The sequence below is a fragment of the Pholis gunnellus genome (assembly GCF_910591455.1).
Source record: "Pholis gunnellus genome assembly, chromosome: 4".
Lineage (NCBI taxonomy): Eukaryota > Metazoa > Chordata > Actinopteri > Perciformes > Pholidae > Pholis > Pholis gunnellus.
The window spans coordinates 21,250,292-21,270,604 of NC_136530.1; the positions used below are offsets into that span (position 1 = coordinate 21,250,292).

General features: G+C 40.7%; 1 protein-coding gene across 2 annotated transcripts; it reads right to left on the minus strand.

The window, feature by feature from the left end:
* Nucleotides 1-1,240: 1,240 nt before the first annotated feature.
* On the minus strand, nt 1,241-19,889 carry tut4 (terminal uridylyl transferase 4). 2 transcript variants are annotated; one of them, XM_079158285.1, is made up of 31 exons: nt 19,769-19,882; nt 19,530-19,656; nt 18,005-18,546; nt 17,777-17,919; nt 16,830-16,946; nt 16,523-16,700; nt 16,309-16,397; nt 16,137-16,188; nt 15,416-15,485; nt 14,247-14,373; nt 13,652-13,771; nt 11,704-11,886; nt 11,370-11,544; nt 10,744-11,270; nt 10,040-10,190; nt 9,417-9,503; nt 8,842-8,945; nt 8,665-8,722; nt 8,463-8,566; nt 8,280-8,369; nt 6,518-6,631; nt 6,333-6,410; nt 5,971-6,148; nt 5,710-5,757; nt 5,441-5,523; nt 5,228-5,343; nt 4,090-4,244; nt 3,893-3,990; nt 2,722-3,286; nt 1,870-2,040; nt 1,241-1,773 (listed from the first exon to the last, which is right to left on the minus strand). In XM_079158285.1, exons 3-31 carry the CDS (start codon nt 18,468-18,470, stop codon nt 1,685-1,687), a joined length of 4,536 nt encoding a protein of 1,511 aa, XP_079014411.1. In that variant the 5' UTR covers nt 18,471-18,546; nt 19,530-19,656; nt 19,769-19,882; the 3' UTR covers nt 1,241-1,684. The 2 variants fall into 2 exon arrangements, with proteins under 2 accessions (XP_079014411.1, XP_079014410.1); XM_079158284.1 differs by lacking the exon at nt 19,530-19,656 and having other exon boundaries at nt 19,769-19,889.
* Nucleotides 19,890-20,313: the final 424 nt, after the last annotated feature.

Consider the following 20,313-nt stretch of genomic DNA (forward strand, 5'->3'; position numbering starts at 1 on the left):
TCGTTGCCTCAGCCGTCGCCATGTTAAACGCTATTGAGAGGCAATAAAGAATGCTCCCAATGCACCGTTAACTGTATGCATGTTAATATGGTTATGTGCTTAAACAAGCGCTTGATTGTGGGCTTATGGAGGTCAACAAACTTACATGCCAGGAACTTTAAACCACATCTCAAGGTCTTTCTCAGCAGATAGTTCGTCTAAAACATCTTGTAGTTAACGGCCTTGTGCAGCTGCTAGAGTGATTGTAGGCAACCACCAAAGGCTGTACGTACTCTATTTTCAGAGCAAGTTTTAAATCATTTTATTACCTCGACCCTTGTGAAGGAACCAGGCTCATCTGGCCACAGCGCTGCGACACCTCAAAGCACTACAATGCATTACATGTTGTGGTAGAAATGATTGTGTACGAGTGGAAGATTTGTCTACCTACTTACTCTTGTAATCATTTGGCACAAATTTTGTCTAAAGGAACTTTATTGTTTTCCTTGCACTGGCCTGCTAATGGGGACGCTCACGGACACTTTTGCTCATTGACAGGACTGTCTATCAACCACATAGAGTTAAGAGTCTCAATTGAATTCACACCTTTATAATCACTAATAACCTGATTTCAGTCGTTTAGTACTATGTCTGACTTTGTGCGTACATTAAGAAGCCATGTTAGTTACGGGTGAAATGTTAAATCGCAACACACACCCGCCAAGCTGCAGAGCATTGCGCCATTTGGCGCACAATAATTGACAGCCGTAGGACACACCAGATGGGTCATTGACACATTCGGTAAAAGTCCCAATCTGGGGAGCAATCGAGTAAATTAAATTGGTAAACGTGACAATGGTAGCCTGATTCCAGACCTCTGAATCGCCGTTCACATCTCTGATTCCTTCAGCGATTCAAATGAATGTGCTGTTGAACTCACTGACAATCGACCAATGCTAGGACATCATCGTCCTACGTAGCTAGAAAAGCTACCTCGCAACATCCATCCGAAGTTAACATCTCCTAGACATGGATGTTTTGTCCCACTGCGAGATGGTTCCTGTTCATCGGAATGGAAAATTGCTCGACTTAATGTTTGCACGGCGTCACACAAATAAAGAAAGGTTCTACAAATAGAACCTTCCTGAACCTTTAAAGAGCTGGTTTGGTTACTGTGTTTAAAACTACACAGTATCCAGGATCATTCATGAGTGCACACAAACATGACACTGAAGAGATTAACCCAAACGACACAATAAAGTTGTTTGCTTTTTTTTCTTTATTTTTGGGGGCTTTTTGTATTTAGGATTTTTTCCCTTTTTTCTTGCTATCCCTGCTTTTGGCACTACATACTTAAGGATGACATGTTAGATTGTTTTTAAAACAAACGTCTATTCAAAGCCTTCATCTTGTGGCAAGCAAAGTATGAATACAGCTAATAAAAATAAAGGTTTATATTTTTCCTCCTTACTTTACACATAAAATAAAAACACTTTTTTGGACCCCCCTCAAAAATGGGGGTATTACAATATTTTACATTTGTATCACAAATCAATGTAATGAGACTGAAAATAAAACCTAAAAACTGTACAAAAATGAGAAAAAATTCATTTGAAAAATTCTTATGATCGAATGATGCAAAAGAGTACACAATTTTGCTTTGCTAGGTTACTGACCATGAATTGAATTAAAAGGAGATGCAAGTTCACTTCTTCTGTTGAATGAAATTCAAATTTACTTGATGTCGGACGTGGGGGACCAGGGGGAAGTTTGGATTCGGATGCACCACAGACCCTGGTGAAAGAAAAAAATCCAAGTCAGTACACATGGAGAACTTGTGTTAATCTATTCCTGTCAGCGGCAATAAAATAAATATCTGTCATGTCTGACCTTGGGCCATGAAGGGTTTTCCAGGCTGGTAGCCTCCGTTGCCCTGCTGGATGAAGTTCTGGGGCATCCGGTAGGGCCAGGATGGAGGCAGGGCATACTGTGGTGTTTTATTGTGCTCCCATAACCGAGAGTTTTGGCCTACGCCTACAAACTGGGCTGGGTGGCTTGACTCTGTGGAGACAAAATCCGAACACACTCAATAACTCCGAAAAAAAAGACAACGTTCAATCAAATCTAATAATGTAATATCCCAGTAACACCCTCAGTGAACACTGTTCCTTCACCAGTGATGGTATGAACCGTTATCAACATCCTAAAGAACTGCATCTTACAGCATTTAACCCTTCACTGTCTAAAATGATGAAGGTTCACTCATGTGTTACTGTGACCCACCTCCTATCTGTCTTACATCTGTAAACAAGAGTAACTACAGTTGACATAGTAGATAGAAAACAGTCAAATACAGTTCTACTTCTGGGTGACTGCAGGAGATGGTACATAATACTTAAATGAATTAGAAAAATGAATCACAACTGTCCAAAGTTCTGCTGAAATGTGACGTCTGTATGTCTCGATAAGGGGGCGTGGACCCGATCAGAGTGAGCATGCCACCTTGTACTTGCAGATTACAAGACAACATCACAGATATATGGTTTTTAAATTATTCCTTGATTTTCTCTGGAAAAAGGCAAATAACTACTGTTGCAATTAATATTATAGACTGGGGACAAAATCAGAAATGTAATTGTATAATTAGGATGACACATATGACAACTCAATCTGTATTTAAAAGATACAGAAACAGGAAGACAAAAAGACAGACGGTGCCACCAAAGTTCACCCAGTGAATACCTGACTTGACCACAGTGCCATTGCCCATGAGTGACCCAGGTTGTGCCAAGTGGTTGTGCCAGTGTCCTTCCCGTCCTGGCCCGAGGCCCAACTGTCTCCCCGCCGGCTGGGCGAAGATGATGCTGGGGTCGTTCAGGTTCATCGGGTTGGGGTTGCCCCCTGAGCCTATGGGGCTCCCGTTCCCCGACACCGAACGCAGGGCGAATTTCAGACCGGGCGGGGAGGGGCCGTTGGGAGAGGACGTGGTGAGGACTGGTCCGTGTATGGGCCAGGAGGTGGAGGGGATGTGGACTGGGTGATGAGGCGGCCCCTGGGACTGGTGTGACTGGTGCTGGTGAGAGGGAAGAAGCCCCAGTGCGCTGAGCGCCCCTGGGTGGTACTGGCCTGGATGGGAGGTAGGGAAGCTGAAGAGAGACAGGGGGACCTGGGGGTGAACAGGCTGCTTCGGGGGACCAGCGGGACCGGTCTTAATGTGGGAGGGCTGAGGGGAACTGGAGGCCTTTGAGGAACTCTGAGGAACAGCTGTAGGCTGCGGGGAGTAGGGCGGAGTCTGCCGACTATCGGACTATTGACAAGAAGAAAGAAATACGTTGTTTTAAACTGCGGAAAGTCATGCTTTTTATATTTATGATGAAATAGTCATTAATTCAACCTGGAAAACATTATTAAATTTCCAAATTCTGTTTCATTAACAGCTTTGCCGTATCAACAGAGGTTTAAAAGGTCAAGTTCATCCAAATTAGTTTGAATTGCACACGTGTCAAGATATCATTGTGAACCAGTTTTATAGGGACTATTAATTATGACAAACTTCTTACACACCCAAGTGTTTTGACATGTGCATAGAATGTTAAAGTCTTGACTGAAAAAAACAAAGAATTCTACACACTCAATCACGTTCTCAATTACATTTCAGCTGTGAGGCCTTCATCAGTTAAGATGATGAAGGTCTGTGGACTGACAGATCTTTTACCATTAATTTCTTTACAGAGACTACGACAACACACATTCTCACACATATCTTTCACTTCTATGGGCCCAACAAATTCCATTTACTTCCTTTTGTGTTTGGATGGAGGCAGAATTCTTTACAGAAGTGAGAAATGATTTGTATACATATTTGTAATGTGGGTGAACTGACCCCAGTGTAATGTCTCACTATTGTACTCACACATTCAGAGGGCTGTCTGGTCCTTCCAGGACCGTCTGCAGCTGCCTGGGGGATGGGGATGGACTGGGAGCTCACTACAGTTCGTACCATGTGGGGAACTGGGGAAGAATAAGAATGAGTTATTTTCAGCCCCTAATATGAATATCAGCTGTGTGTCACGACGGTTAACCTTTGTTGGATGTGGATATTGTGGATACCTGGTGCTCCGGCGGTCCTCTGTTTGAGGTGGCGGTACTCAGGACAGTCCCTCCTTACGTGCCCCATGTCCCCACACTGGAAACAACGCCTGTCTTTCGGCTCCCGCTCCTCCTCTTTTATGTCCTCGTCTTTGTCGTTTTCCTTCTTCTTCATCCTGGCAGAGGACAAAGTTCAGGGCACATCAAGAAGGGAAGAATACATCTGACACATTCAGTACAATCCCACATAAATGAGAACACACACGAATAACAACAATGGTACAGGCTCTTGTAAATATGAAATAGACCTCTGTACTCTGCTACCAATCCTACAAAACTCGTCCAACAAAAAAGATTAAGATGTTAATTGAAATGATAATTTCAACAAAATTTGTAAATGTACACAACGAAGGATTTTTAAGGTTGAAACGGTTACATATTGATAGCTTCAGCTAGTTATAAGACAGTTATAAAATAAAGTGCACCTTTACAAACACCACCTATTGAACAGTCTAACCTCACTAAGTTGGCTGAACTTAGTGGGACCGTCAGGAAATAGTCAATCTCTTGCTGTTGCTCGTCTACTTGTTTCAGAAGTTTTTCTTCTCAATCACGTGTTTGTCTCTCGGATTTACTTTTTGCTGTCACCTGTTCTTTGTTCCCACTTTGACTTTTTTACTGTGGAAAAATGTATGAACTTTATCAAAATAGAACATGTTCTATTACACCTACGTATAGTAGCCGTATCACAATTAAAAAAGGAGAAAGAAAATAAAACTTGAGTTGATTTCACCATCACTAATTGTGTTTAAATTCACAGCTACTGAATGCTGGAAATGACAACACTCATTCATTAAGAAGAGAGAGAGAGTTAGAAACAAACAACTCTTAGACCTGAAACCATAATTGGAAAGCTACAATGACGCAGTATACTTAACATAAAGATAAATAAAGGGAAACTGGCTATTTAATGTTTATTGACACTTAATGAACCTACTCGTAGATCATCCATCTAAACTTGTGTTTCTGGACATCGAATAGTCACTGTTGCTCCCCAATATGTTTTGATGTATAAAAAGCAGGACTGTGGACAGTGATGCTTTAAAAAAAAAAAAAAAAAAAAAGTAATACATTTGAAATATCACAAAGAGGGGACAACCTGCGTCTCTTTGGACAGTCCTTCATGTAATGTCCAATCTTCCCGCAGATCCTGCAGCACCTGTCATTGGGCGCCAACTCGCCGTCTGTCAACACTTTTGAGTCAAAGAAGTAGTCCTGCAGCAGAACACAACGGAAACAGCAGATAGTTTAGACAGTTTCCTCGGGACACAGAGCTCACCGCATTCAAATTGTTGGTTGGAGAGTGACGTACCACTTCGGTCCCCATTATGGGGTAGAACGGAGTCCCAAACAACTTTCTCCCGTTTATAAAGGCCTTCATGATGAAGTTTGTCACTAGAGGAAGCAAACAAGGAACATTTTCACACCGTCGTTAAATTGAAGCAGAAGCTGACATGAACACCTGCTTCTTCATTCAAATGAACTGCTAGATAGGCTGGACTGCCAGAGATCAGAAGTCTCTAGTAAAAGGAAAAAAAGACATCCATGACAAGAAAACACATGATAGACTACGGTACTTACTTTTGCGAGAAACTCCAGCACCAAGATTATGGTTCAAATCAAAGGGATCTGAGGAGAAGAACAGATGAGTGAGTGGAAGAGAAGATCCTGGAGTGCCTTGGTGGCCAAATGGTTACAGCGCATGCCAGATAACCGCAACAACCAACGTTCGATTCAGGCATTTATTGCATATCATACCCCTCCGTCTCCAACATAATAGTTTAGAAAGAAAACTTAATAGGAAAGAAAACTTAAAACGGAGCAAAAGATCCGTGTGCGCACCTTCAATAGCGATGCATTTACTGGTCCACTGCTTCTCAAAGGTGGTGAGGCGTTTCCTTTGGCGGATGCTGATGACGTGCTCTTTGAAGTCAAATTCTTCAGTGTAAAAGCGAAGGAGACCCAACCACAGCTCTCCCACCGACTCCGTGTTCGGCTGCAGCTCTGAGAGATGCCGACGCTGTACGGACAGAAGAGACACACTCAGTATCTATTTATATTTAATGCTGAGATAGCAGAAGATTTGTGACAGGAGAAATGGCAGATGTGGACTACATTCAGATAATTACATTTTGTATTCATTTAATGCACTACCATCTCAAATTGAAGATCATCCTTTTTAAAGTCCGTTTTATTTAACTCACCAGATCCTCAAGGTCATCACAAAAGAAAGCATTCCAGCCATCTACCATCCGCTGGGGTACAGTGTTCCCATCAAAGATCTAAAAAGACATCATACAGAGCTATTTATCATGTTTTGGTTAAGGATAAGCCCTTTATGTTTCAGTTTGAGTTCATTTCTTCTGAGTCATTAATGAGGGACCGGTACCTCCTGTAAGACCGGAATCACTGGGGGCTGCTTCTGCTGCAGGAAGTAAAGCACCATCAAGATGTAAGCGTAAGATGAGAGGCTTCCTCTGGACGCGTCCCCAATGTCGCAGCGCTGTGAGCACGGAGGGACGTTAGTTAAAAAAGCAAGAGAAAACACAGCAACACTTCAGTGGCTTCAGGTGCTCCTCAGAAACATGCTATTAGGTGTATAGTACATGAGATATGAGCACATCACTTATTTTATTAGGGGGAAAAAACAACACCACGTATCACTGATGAGAGTGGCTGGTCAGAAGTCAGCTTTCTGGCACCTGCAACCACACCCAACAGTGATGTCACGGTGCCCTGGGCATTCAGTTACTCTTACAGTTAAAACGTAGCCTCGTTAGTGTGGATACCAGTAAGTAAGTGTTACTAAGTGGAGATTAGTCATCAAATTGAAATGCCTTTTAACATACAAATTAGTTCTGACATCTCAAACATGATATGTTACAAAATAATTGATAAATGGTGTAGCTTTAACTGTTGACTGAAGCAATCAACAAAACAAGACATGAGCCAAGGAACACATGGAAGTGAGAAAAAGCTATTCAGTCGGCCTGGAATTACGGTTATTTTGTCATAACAATATAGTTACGGCTTAGAGTGACCAGAAGAGGTCATATGGAATATACAGGACTGTCTCAGAAAATTAGAATATTGTGATAATCCCCACGTGTGATTTAGTTTACTGAACCAAGCTAAGTGTTTTTCAAGGCTCAGGAAACCCTTGCAGGTGTTTCGAGTTAATTAGACGATTCAAGTGATTAGTTGAATACCCTACTAGTATACTTTTTCATGATATTCTAATATTTAGAGATAGGATATTTGAGTTTTCTTAAGCTGTAAGCCATAATCAGCAATATTAAAAGAATAAAAGGCTTGCAATATTTCAGTTGATTTGTAATGAATCCAGAATGCATGACATTTTTGTTTTTTTAATTGCATTACACAAAATAAAGAACTTTATCACAATATTCTAATTTTCTGAGACAGTCCTGTAGATGACATATTTGACAATAAAATTATTATTTTAAAAAAAAGGTGTAAAAATGTCCAGGCATCACTTGGTAAATCTATGAGTGACATTATATAACATGGAGCCAATAAGGTCCGTTGGGTTGCGTGATTAAATTGTTTCCTCTCACTTTAAACTGCACTCTACTCATTCTGAAAATACATTTTGCCATGTACGCATACAAGAATGAAACTAAGTTTAAATTGGATTGGCTGTTTTATGTTTGGTACATCGCCTTTTCAAACTTGTTATTTCCGGAAGTTATATTACAGCTTGTCATACTGCAGTCAAACCCAGTTAGCTTACCTTTTATTGTAATTGACTGCTTCCATATTTTTTCATCCACTGGATCTATAATTGCCATTCACGAGGGCTCGCTGTTACAATGGGCTTAACCGTCTAAACAACTGACATTTCATGGTGCACTTACATTAAGTAAACCAGTACTCTGAAGACATTACACATAGATTTAGCAATGAATTTGCAAATAGCTGGAGCGACCCAATCCAGATGTCTCAATGTTGTTGTTTTTTTTTATGTCAGGAAGCCGTAGTTATGGGATGTATTCAGGCAGTGCTCTTGAATGTCAATACAATTTCGACAGACACGTTTGAAGTAAGAACTAGGACAGAAAACTACAGAGCAAACTGTCCAAAAGCAACCAGTTAAGGGTTACTGTATCAGTCAGACAGCTTTCACACACCTTTGCAAAGACCTTCATTGTGTATCCCAGGAATTGCACACGTGGATCCAGGGCTGCATACATAGCCAGCATTCTGGTGTTGTGTTGAGCCTACACAGATAACCCATCAAAATTAATTCATACAGCACTTTCAATAAATAAAAGGCTTTATATAACAGGGAACAAAGGTTCTGGTTCACTTACCAGAGTATTATAAAGGCTAATATCGCCCTCCAAACCACTCTGTCTGTGTTCAAACTTCACAATAGGCACTTTGGCTGTTGTGATAGGCAAGATGTTCCTCAAACCTGTGATGTTGGGAAAAATGGGAGATCACAACCAGTCCGATTCAGTCCTTGACACATAGAAATATATCTAACGGGATAATTAGTACGTGTTAATTCACCTGTATGCTTTTTGAGCACTTTTGCGAGGCCTTCAATGATCTCTTTGCAGTTCAGCCTCTGTTCAGACAGATCAAAACACAAATGTAACTATGTGGTAGACTATAAGGGTCACATCTCTTCTCTCGATGAGGAAGCGTGAACTACATTAAATGTCGTTGTGCGTTTTGTCCGCCTACCTCTGCAGTCTCATGGCCCTCCAGAGTCATGCAGATGTCGAGGTCACTGTCGCGGAAGCCAAAGCCATTCTTGGAGGAGCCAAACAAGCAGAGCTGAGCTTTATCTGTGGATTCAGGCACAGGAAGAGTTTCTAATTTCCATCCAAATGGAAAATAGACATTCTGTATCATTATCGGAAATTCCCAAAGACAAATAAACAACTGTTTCTCCAATCATAACTAGTCTTTTAAAAGTCTCTTTAACAGAAATACTGATTCATTCACTCGGATTGATTATTCTGAACTAAACTCTTGTGGTTGTTATTGAAACTCAACAATTCACCCAGACTTTTCAAAATAAAGGCCTTCCAGGGAAGACATTATGTCTTGTGTACAGCTGGAAGGCCTTGCAACTTGAAATGTACAGAGCATTAAGTTCGCATTATCAACAACAAATGAATACAGAAAATAAATGGAGGGCTTGCAGATGAAATATTTATAAAATGACATGAGAAAAAAGGCCTGGTTCTCTCTACATTGAAGGAGTATACATAAAGGCTCTGGTCAATACTTCGTAGTTCATGCTTAATGCTCACCATTGTACTCCTTCCTTATGAACCTCTCCAGGCTGCAGAGGATCTGCTCCCTCTTCTGCTGCTCAGCATGTGTCGGTGACAATTCATCTAAAAAAACAGAACAGTAATTCAATCAGACAGAGCTGCAATGCTTACTCGTTTCATCTCATTAGTCAATCAAAATAAAATGAATCGCAATTTTTTCGTCGGTCTTTCTTGGTCTCAATTATAGTGAAATAAATATTTTGGGGTTTTGGTCTAATCAATTATCTGCTAATTAATCAAAAATGAAAATGATAATAATTTGCAGCACTACAACCCTTTAATACTGATTCTCTAATACTGGTTAAGTGATACTGGGCAGGCTTACTTGTAGTGGATAAGAGTAAACCTACTAGTTTAGGTCATAGTTGGGAAGAAGATGTAACGCAGTTTACTTTTAAATGGGTTTAAAGTATACACAAAATAAGACACGTTCACGTTCTCTGATCCAAAGTTATTTCCCGTCCTTGTTTTAGCTGCATGTCTTCTTCCTATGTAGGTACATTGAGAGCAGCGTAAAACCGGAGTCAGATTACTTGTATGTTCCTTGCTACCTTTCATAACAGAGTCAAGTGAAAGAAAGTGCACCGTTGACCACATACAGAAGCACAATTTGCAGAGCCCGTCGAGGATATCTCTGAAGCGGTCGTTCATAGGAGGCAGAGGCTTCAGCTCAATCTTCTTGAAGTCTTCAGGACACTCGTCCTTCAGGTGACCATCTCGCTTGCACATGCTACACACAACAGTCGGGGGCTGGAACGACAAATTTCAAAAGACGATAAATGTAATGATTGGTTACGCATGACGGCCTCAAACAGAGTGCAAGATAATGGCGTGCACTTATAGAACAGCATGGTGACAAAACATTTGTGTGGGGGCAATTTCCCCATGTTGGATGTCTTAAAGGTTGCATTATGCTCGGACAACCTGAAGCCCATATATAGACCATGTCAATAATCCAATAAAGACCCTCCCTAAATTTAAACATCTCACCTAAGTGACCTGAAACCATCAATGCTGACAGGATGATGCTTCTCCTAAACTGCAGCTATAAACGTGGGAAAGGTTGAAATCTACAATTTATGTCTTTTTCTTCTTCTTTTTTTTTGTTTCAAAATACCTCCATCACAAACAGTTCAGAAGCTATATTAAATAGTATTAAATACACAATTTAGGATTTTTGGCAGTACAATGGGTTACAATATTTTACCATTGTCAAAAGAAAAAATATAATTTATACTCAAATCAACAGTCAACAAATACTAGATTTTATGCTGGATTACAAACGGTGAATGGTGATAATTACCTTCCCACTAGTAAAAATCATCTTATCAAACACATAGTGAAGATCCTCTGACGCAACAGGTCCGTCCTTATCTGAAATACTGCTTCCCTCCACCTCCACCTCTTCCTCTTCCTCCTCCTCCTCCTCCTCCTTGTCACTGTCCAGCAGAACTGTGGGGCAGAAAGATGGCTTGTTCCCCTCATGGAGAGCCATGTCCATGAGGCTTGCGTCTAAAGTCTTCTCATTACTTTTTCTGGACGGATCTGATCCATCTTCATCATCACTGTCAGGCTCCTCATCCTCCTTAAACCCTCGCTGCCCCCTCTGAGATCCTAGGCTTTTTCCATCTTCCTCATCCTCTTCTTTCTCAAGCTCTTCCAATTTTGCACCGTGCTTGTCTGCCTTCTTGGCTCTCTGGCGCCCCCCAGTGCTCCTTCTCTGAGGGCACGCAAAGTATTTGTAAGCCGTACGTAAACGCTCCTGGATGTACTCAAACACCATTTGGCTGTTCAAGCTTCGCGCGACATTCCTCTTCAAGGCAAAAGGATCTGAAATGTAAAAACAATAATACGTGAGAGTGAATTTCTGCTATTTCTCCAGACCAATCAAACCATTATTTATTTTTTTACAATGAAGTAGTCTCTCACCTTCAATGGCGAGCCTGCGGCGAGGCCAGTTCTTCACTTCTCTAGAGAGGAGCTCCTTTAGGCGGATGCTGATGATGTTTTCTTCAAGAGCAAACTCCAGTGTGTAGAAACGTAAGAGCTCCAACCACAACTGGCCCAACGACACACCTTTACCCAGGTCCAAAGTCAGGCGAGTCTTTAAGGGACAGCAAAAGAGGCATAGTAAAAAGCAGGGTGACACAGCAAGAATATCAACACTGTCCGCCATTTTTCCAAAAGCATGATGTGAAATCTGAATCAAAGTCAGTCTAAATTGCTCTCTTATGACATGATTGTGTGCTGCAGTGAGACTCACCAAGCCTTCTGAGTAATAAGCATCAGCAGGTTTTTTCTGCTCTGGTTTGGGTCTGCCTTCTCCTCTGGCATCGTTTCGGTTGTCCGTGGAGCTTGGAGGTCTGCGCTCCCACCGGACAAACACGTCCAGCGAGATTCCAGTGAGATGATACTCGTCCACATGTTTCACATCAAAGTCTTCGATCTGAAAGAGGAGAATCAAGTCAAACAGAGAAGACAATTAACATTAAACAAAGAGGTGACCTTAAATACTATATCGTGATGCTACTGGTGAAGGCTTGGGGCCTTGCTACACTACACTCCTAGTGGTCATCTCACAGCTCGTGTTGCTGCCTATATCACAGCTAAAAGATTTCATATCCAAAATACAATGCCCAAAGAATATGATGTTACCAAGTGTAAAGAAATACGCAAACATAATTGTATTAATTACAAAAGTAATATTTGCCAATATATTAATTATCAACAAATATTGATGGTGTATAATGTCTGAAGAAAATAAAGCCATCAAGGTTAGAAATCTGAATTCGTATTATTGTGTGCAGAGTTACAGTGTAAAGAAAACATCCACAGGAGGAAGAAGACTACAAAAGACTGTCTGTGCTTTTTGTAACCTAAACAAGAAAGTGATAGTCGCCCTCTGATGTTAGCATTTCTATCTCAGTGAGAAGTAGTTAAAATGTCCACATTTTTTTAAATAATTATTAATATTTCGTTCACCACTTTAGCCTTTATTGACAGAGATTATTGAGACAGAGGACATGAGGAGACAGTGGAGGAAGTCATGTAACAAAATTCCCCTACCAACGACTTTGAGATTGCACGCGATGCATCTTAATTTAGTAGATTACACGGAAGCCTCGCATTTTTATCCACCCAGCCCACCATGCATTTTTTGAGGAAAGCGCCAAGGCCCTCCAGTTCTAGAAAGTTCAGCTCTTAGTGAAAAAATGCTCTCCATCACTGCATTATTTCCTCTGCTGTGCAAGCAGAAAAGCACATGTCGAGCACAAAGAAGTAAACTACAATTACAAAAGTGAAAGAAAGCCTACTGTTGCTGTCTGATCTCACAGAACAGGGAAGCGAACATTTGGGTCACTTGGGAGATTTAGGATAAGTTTTAGATTTGATTGTTATGTTATGTTTGGACCTGTTGATGCGACTGTTGTGTGATGTGGTAGCAGAGTGTTTCTGGCACAACTTCACCTACTTTAAAAGTGCACGGAGAAGGGAGTTGGGTGTAGGTACAGGTTCATGGGCACATACCACACCCAGCAGTGATGCCGGGTGTGGAATGTTGTTGGAATGAGGGCTTGAAGCTTTCAAACATGGCGAGCAGCAAAACACTGGTTTTCTTCTCTTTAACGTGCAACTTCAGAAAACCTTTGTTTAAGTGTGTGTCTATTATTTATTTTTTTAGGTTTTCGTATCATTCTGTAGCTTCCCACTGGTGTTCCTGATGTATTCAGACTCGAACATTCAATTTTGTATGTTTAGCATCAAAATACAATATAACAGATTCAGTTTTCTGTCAGAAATGGCTGTCTGATTGCACGGTTAAGCGGTGAAAGCGGAAATCCGGCAGACAGAGACACACTTTCACATCTAAATCTTGTGTTCAACCCAGGTTTCCCAACACAGACCTGAGACCTGTCAGACATGTCATGTACATGACGCAGACTAAGAATGTGGATCACAGTATGAATGGGTGAACAATGTCTACATTACACCTGGGACACTTACACTATCAATTGTGTTTTCAGAGAACTGTATTACATTGCAGCTTGTTCCCCAGAATTATATTTAAATAAATAAAAATGTTTAGTTTGTGCTCTATTTAAAAAAAAAGGGGGGGGGGGTAGGCAGGATGGCACTTACAAATAAGTACAAATGCCTTCCCTGAGTGGAAAGGTGGACTAAGACCTGAAAAAACCCGACACGTCACATACCCAGCGGCCCAGGTAGACGGGGAGTATAGGGTCCTTCTTCTGCTGCAGGAAAAAGATGACCATGAGGGCTAAGGAGTACGAGGGGACGCCCCCCTCAGCCTGGCAGTCAACATGACACAGCTGTGGAGATAAACATACAGGGGGAAAAAAATGTTTTAGTCTGCATTTTAGCCTTATTTCATTTTCTATAATTGGCATTAGGACATATAGGTAATATAGATTGTTTTTGCAGAGAGAGCGGTGCTATATTTAAAAAGAGAAAAATAAAAATAAATACCAAAGCATTGCCATCACAAAGCGTTTGTGTTCTGTCTGCTTTAAAATCCATGAACAGTTTACTATTTGTGTGTGTCATCTGATTAACATACTAATTAGTAAAAAACAAAACAGGATTTATAAGAATTGCGTTAAGCAAACTATTCTTTTTAATTTCCAACCTGCTGACACATGTTTTTGTACTTCAAAAGGGAATATCCGTTTTTGCTGAAACGTGTAGGAAAAATGCATACAAATAAAATAACTGAACACACTGAAACCCATCAGAAGCTATTTATCGGTTCTTCTTTCAGCCGAAGAGAGTCGGTCACAGCCTTACCCTTGCCCAGTAGCGGAAGGCCAGCACCAGGGGGATTAATCTGGGTTCCAGTTTAGACAGGGCTGCCAGGTGATTGGTGGTGAGACAAGCAACGTCATTACCTGCACTCACTTTACACATCAGGCCGCTGCACAGGCACAGAAGTGAGGGAAGACCACCATGAAACGTTGGATGAAATTCTTAAATTTGACATTGAACAGAACCTCAGTCTAACTGCTGCAACGGCTCATTGAGGGATAAGATATAGATTATGTTTTTAACCGAGAATATATAAAAGACTACGCAACACTGAAAGCTTAACTGTGATGTATTGCTCTTCCTTTTTCAAAAATATTTTCGGAAAGCACCAAAGTGGTGCCAGACTATAAATTAGTGTTGGAACTGCAAGCCGCAAAAGGGAGTTGATACCTACTGTAACAATGTGCAGTTACATAAGTACACTGACATGAGATCATCTAACACAACCGAGTGAAATGACACAATCTAAAGTGTTGCAATGATAGAACGATTTATTTCCTCTAATCATCAATGTTAAGACAAAAACAAATATTGAAACATACGAGAACTACATACTATAAACTATCACTAAAGTAACCATGAACTCCATTTCTAGACATGTATGACAAATTATTCAAACCTCAACGACAGTAAACTGACAGAAATATACAAAGTGAACTGAAAAGTGGTGAGAGGGTGCCTGACACAGAAAAACCCTGAAAATGCTTATTTTTGGTGTAATCAGGCCAGGGATGAGATCTGTTGTGTTTATTTATAGCTTCACAGACCAATCGGTAGAGAGCGCACTCCAGGTGACAGAGGTTTTCCTCTAAAAAGTTAAAATCTCAACTACTGATTGAGAAAAGATAAGAACATAGAAGAGAATGGAGACCTTCTGATGGTGCTGCAGTGTTTTTTGATGTATCTATGCATGCTGCAAATATGGCTACTGATTTTAATATTATATTATTATCCAGTGGGTTTTATTTTCCCTCCAACTTTCCCTGTTTTTATGTTCATATGTCTTTTTTCCCTTATTGTAAAGCACTTTATGCTGCATTTATTGTATGAAAAATGCTACACAAATAAAACCTAAAAATACATTTCTACTATATATAGATATATAAATAAGTAATAAAAACATACATCTATGCATTTGATGATACACTTACTTGCTAACATCCCGACAGAAAATGGCAGGAACTTTGGCATGAAAATCTGACTCAACGTCAGAAAATTCAGCTATAGAAGAGAGACAGAAAAAAAAACACGTTAAATTACCTGGAGAAGAGTTGCACAAACTCAAATTCATTGCAGGACTTTGACATAAAACTGGAACCATGACCAAAGCAGATAAGGAATTTCAAAAGAATGTGCTTCTTGACAACGTTCTGCTTCGTCTAATTTGCAAATGCTATCAGACACATGAACCAACAAAACAAAGCCAAGAATTCCAGACGAACAAAAACAGTGGGTTTATACTACTTAGTAAAAATTAGAGCTGGGCAATAATTTTGATTTGGACCTATAAATGGGTAATTATGGTACAGAACTGCCATCACTTCCCTGAGCTCCTGTAGTTCATAGTTAGCATGTGAGTTCTCTTCAGACACTGTTCAACATGGCATTAGCGCTAATAAAAAGGGAGGAGTTGGTAACGTGCCACAGGGCATGCACAATAACATGTCAATAACATGTTTTATTTGTTTGTTTTTTAAAAGTGAAAGTTAATAATTCCTTTGTCTTTTGTTGACCTAGTTTCATTTTAGGAAAAAACAAAATCGTTAATCGGATGTAATGTGAACTAATCTGTGACTGTATTTTCAGGCCCCAATAACAAATCATCATGTCTCAACTCGTGTAAAAAGTGAACATGCACGAAGCAAAACTCACGGCTTTTCTTAAGGATTTCCAGCACTTGAATCAAGACCTCAGGTTGTGTCATCTGAACGGAGGAAAGGAATGAGAGAATCATCAACTATCAGACCAAATGTCACTGCTGATTTATAACGTCATTATTGAAAATACAACACCATATTTCTTTATATAGCAAGAGCCGACTTACTGAGGCAGGGTGGGTGACATCGATGTTGATATCACTCGTTTTGAAGGCAAATCGGGTAAGACATGAGCCATAGAGACGGAGAGCACAAGCTGGAAAACCAAAGAAAAGATATTGGAAATATTGGATTAATAAAGACATATAAATACAGAATAAACTGGGCACTGAGGACCAGCAAAGTCAAATTTTCATAGGACATATGATCACGGCATACAACCTGAAAGGTGCCTCTTAATGATCTCTTCCATCCTGATGACCACGGCTTTCCGAACCTCAAAGTCCTCCTCTGAGATCCCGTGCTGCCTCACTGTATCCAGGACGGCCGTGTCCACAGCCTTCAGCTGGGCAGCAGAGGCGGGCGGCAGGGCCCGCAGCTCATTCTCCTCCTGTTTCTCCTGAAACACCAGAACCAGAGTATGTTAAACACTTCATTCTAAAGGCTTACTTTGTGCCAATTCAGAAGAATTGCATTACTCAAGCAAGTCCTGGAATGAGTGACGATACGAACTTAAAAGTTCCCGTACCATTATGTTCTTCTTGTGTCTCTTCTCCTTGATGTGTTTGTGGGCTCCTTGAATGTTCTCAATGTGCACAGAACAGAGCTTGCATAAGTATTGATAGTTTGGGTACTCGGGGGACTGCTGTGAAATCAGGGAGAGAAGCAAAAGCAATCAGTTCATGCATGTTCTGTCGCAGTTTTTCCAGCTGGAAATTTGGGGATCACATGATCACAATCACAAATCCCTACCTGCGCGTACTAGTTGGAGATAAAAAACAAGCAAATCACAAGCACAGGGAAAAAAAAAAGCTGGTGATGATTCCATGGGACAAAGTGAAAGAATGGCCAGGCTGGGTTTTCATTATTATCCGTATTTATCAAAATAAGTCAAACTTCTCCAGTGCATCAGCCTTTTTTTTGTCTTAACACAAAAACAGCTGTGCAAGAACTGTGGCTCAGTCAACATAAGTAGTAGCTCTTGTGTGCAGTTATTTTCCATCCAAAAATATTTTAGCTGTAATTAAGTAAGTTAAGTTCTGGGCTACGCTTATATAATGAACTCTATGAAAGTTTAAACATCCCCTGTTTTTATGACATGTAAAAATACGCTGCTGGGAATAATAACAGTTAAATTACCTCGCTTGAATTCTTAAAATTAAAAAATACACATCTTCTTTGTCATTGAAAAACACAGAAAGTATGAATTTACAATAAGAGGGTCATTATGTTTGAAGACTTCATAGTGTATTTGGACTTCGAGCAGTTGTTTAATTTAGATTTTATGACGAATACATGTCTATGATCAAGGAAACAGATGAAGGATAAATAACTATCTTTATCCGTTGAGCTATTTATCAATCTATCAAGCTATCTATTGCAGATGTATACTGGCTGAACCCATAATGCAGCAGCTGAGATTAGCTGAACCATACATTTATTGTATAACAGGCATGACTGGATTTGTTGCCTTACTTTCAACAGTCGGTGGATGTAGTCTCTGTAGAGGCGCTCCTCTGCCTGTCGGAGGCCCAGCTGTTGCTCTGTCAGCGGCCCATCCTCCAGGGTGGGCCTCACCTCTTTAATAGACCGATGCATCAATGACGTTGCTTTCACCCCTACAAGCAACAACGACAAAGCAGTTACATACAAAGATACATTTTGGTGGAGAGACATCTCAGGAAAAACATCGCCCAAACTCACCATGGGACTTTTCTTTTGCTTGAACTACAATGGGGCTACAATGGAGCTCTGTGAGGCCTTTCTCAGGTGTACCAGGCACTACAGGAGAGCAGGTCTCTCTGTTTGCCGAGGGGCTGCTGTCCGCAGAAACAGACACCCTGGTGTCGGGATCCTGTGCCACCAACTTCTGTTGTGAGCTTGCCACCTTTCCTGTCCCCCTCTCCCCAGAACTCGTTCTTCCAGTCAGTCGAGTGAGCCTGGAGGGCCGCCCTCTTCTCTTGTCCTGGGGGATGTCTGTGAAAGTCTTGCCTGGCCCGCGGCTTCCTTGACTGACTATATTATGTTCATCCTTTGCAGTGGTGAGGTTTTCTTTGCTGCGGGTTGCAGACTTGGTACCCTCTCTCTGCACAGGAGCCTCTTTATTGGACTTCTCACTGGACAAAGCTTTGGGCCCTCTGGGTTTGACTGGACTTTTGGACTCATCCATCCCTGTCCTGCTGTTCTTGTCCCTGGTGGAGTCAACACCACGCTGAGGATGAGCAGGTAGGCAGGCCACCTAAAGCCTAGGAAATAAGAAGAGAGGAAATCATAGCAATCAGTCTAACTACAAGATTACACCACATTGTGATAGCCTGCTGTGTCTCTTGTTTTACCAGTTCAGGTGAAGCTAACTGATCCAACACAGAATCTACAAAGAGGAGGCTACATTCTTCAACAGTCACATGAGGTTTGACAACATATGGCTATGGTCAACTAAAAAGTGATTTGTTCTAAGTGCAAAAAAAATAAAATTATTTTGACTCACATGGTGTGGTAAAATAAATAAAACAAGGTAAAGATGACAAGAAGTGTTGGTGTTTTCAATCGTGAAGCCACGATAGAAAAGTCTTTCTACCTTTTGTATGTTAACTTTAAAGTTGTGCGACTTCATTTTTATGGGAATTCATTCCTTTTCTTGTATAAAAAAAAAACATGGAAGAGTGTCATTGAAACAACATTATCAAGTGCATGTGTCCAAAAAAAAAGTCTACCAAATCATTCCAAAATATCTCAGTGTGAATTCACGTACAGAAGCAGTGGGGTGATTTCCTGGAGCAATCCACACACAAAAAATAAATCTGAGGAGTACATTTCTAACATGACACAATTCTACATCGTATCCTAAACTAAATTAGTTTTATAACTTCAGTCCCTACAACTTTGTTTATTCAGATTACTGATACAACATGTAAATCAACTGATACATTATTGTGTTATGATAGAGATTGAGTGGTAAAGAGTGATTCCGTATGCCCTTGTGATTAATCTGGGGCGCATATTAGGTTGCAGTTACACGTCGCATACGTGACTGGTTGGCCTGACTTTTGTTTCAGGTAACGTTACTGTTGGTTCAGGGGAAACGAAACTGATGCGGAAACAGACTGAGACGCAACACTGGGACTATTTTAGCTCCAATTCCAAATCAGAAATGAAAAGAGGGGGCACCTCCCGCTCGCATATATTATTGACAAAGTAAATGCACACCATTAAAACCAAAAGGTGTCACCTGTGTTATGGGAATGATTCACGTTGACTTCCTGGAAGCTCTTTGCTTAGCCGACTTTCCTATTTAGCGATCTTCGTAGGCTAACTAACGTTAGCTGCTGTGCCCCCGGGTCGTCCGTCTGAGCTAGCTAACGGGAAATAAATAACATTGGCACCCAATTGGCATACAGCAGCAAGTCATTAAAAACAGAAAATAACGACTTCGACCAGAACAACACAGAAGAGCGCATACAAACTTACTTTCGGGCTCTTAAGGTTGATTTCGGATTATTGTTTAGCTGTCTCCATAGTGTTGTTTTACATCATATTTTTCAAATCCCACGGCCCTGGTCAAAACAGCAACCATTGACGCCATGTTAATACATTACCCCGCTGCATTGTGGGAGTGTCAGTGATGATGAAGAGGGGCGTGAAGCGTGCTGCGTTCAAATACCGCTCGGAAACGCTTTACTGTAACTGCACTGCAAGCATTAACTTTCTTTCCTCAAAAAAAATAAATCGACAAAAGTAGCCTACAGGCACACAATATAAAAATCCACAATATTTACAGATACATTGGACGAGTGGGTACATTTGTTTTAATGTTTTTCGAGTAGTATGACTATGAATAAGCCTTGATCGGAAAATCTTGTTATCCTCCTTGTAGTCTATTTCTTCTTTAATTTTTGTTTGTTTGTCTAAAAAGCCAAATACAATACACAATGAAAAATGTCTGTCCTTACTTGGAGTAAAATTCATACATATAGTGTGAATGTTACTCCCATGGGGAAATTAAGGCCACTCAG

Excerpts from the sequence above, each read along its gene's own strand:
- tut4 (XM_079158284.1), bottom strand. The coding sequence starts at position 18,470 with ATGGATGAGTCCAAAAGTCCAGTCAAACCCAGAGGGCCCAAAGCTTTG. Across the intron at positions 8,723-8,841 it reads AGGGCCATGAGACTGCAGAG|AGGCTGAACTGCAAAGAGAT; the intron begins GTAGGCGGACAA and ends CTGTCTGAACAG. Across the intron at positions 5,524-5,709 it reads TGCTGGAGTTTCTCGCAAAA|TGACAAACTTCATCATGAAG; the intron begins GTAAGTACCGTA and ends TGCTTCCTCTAG.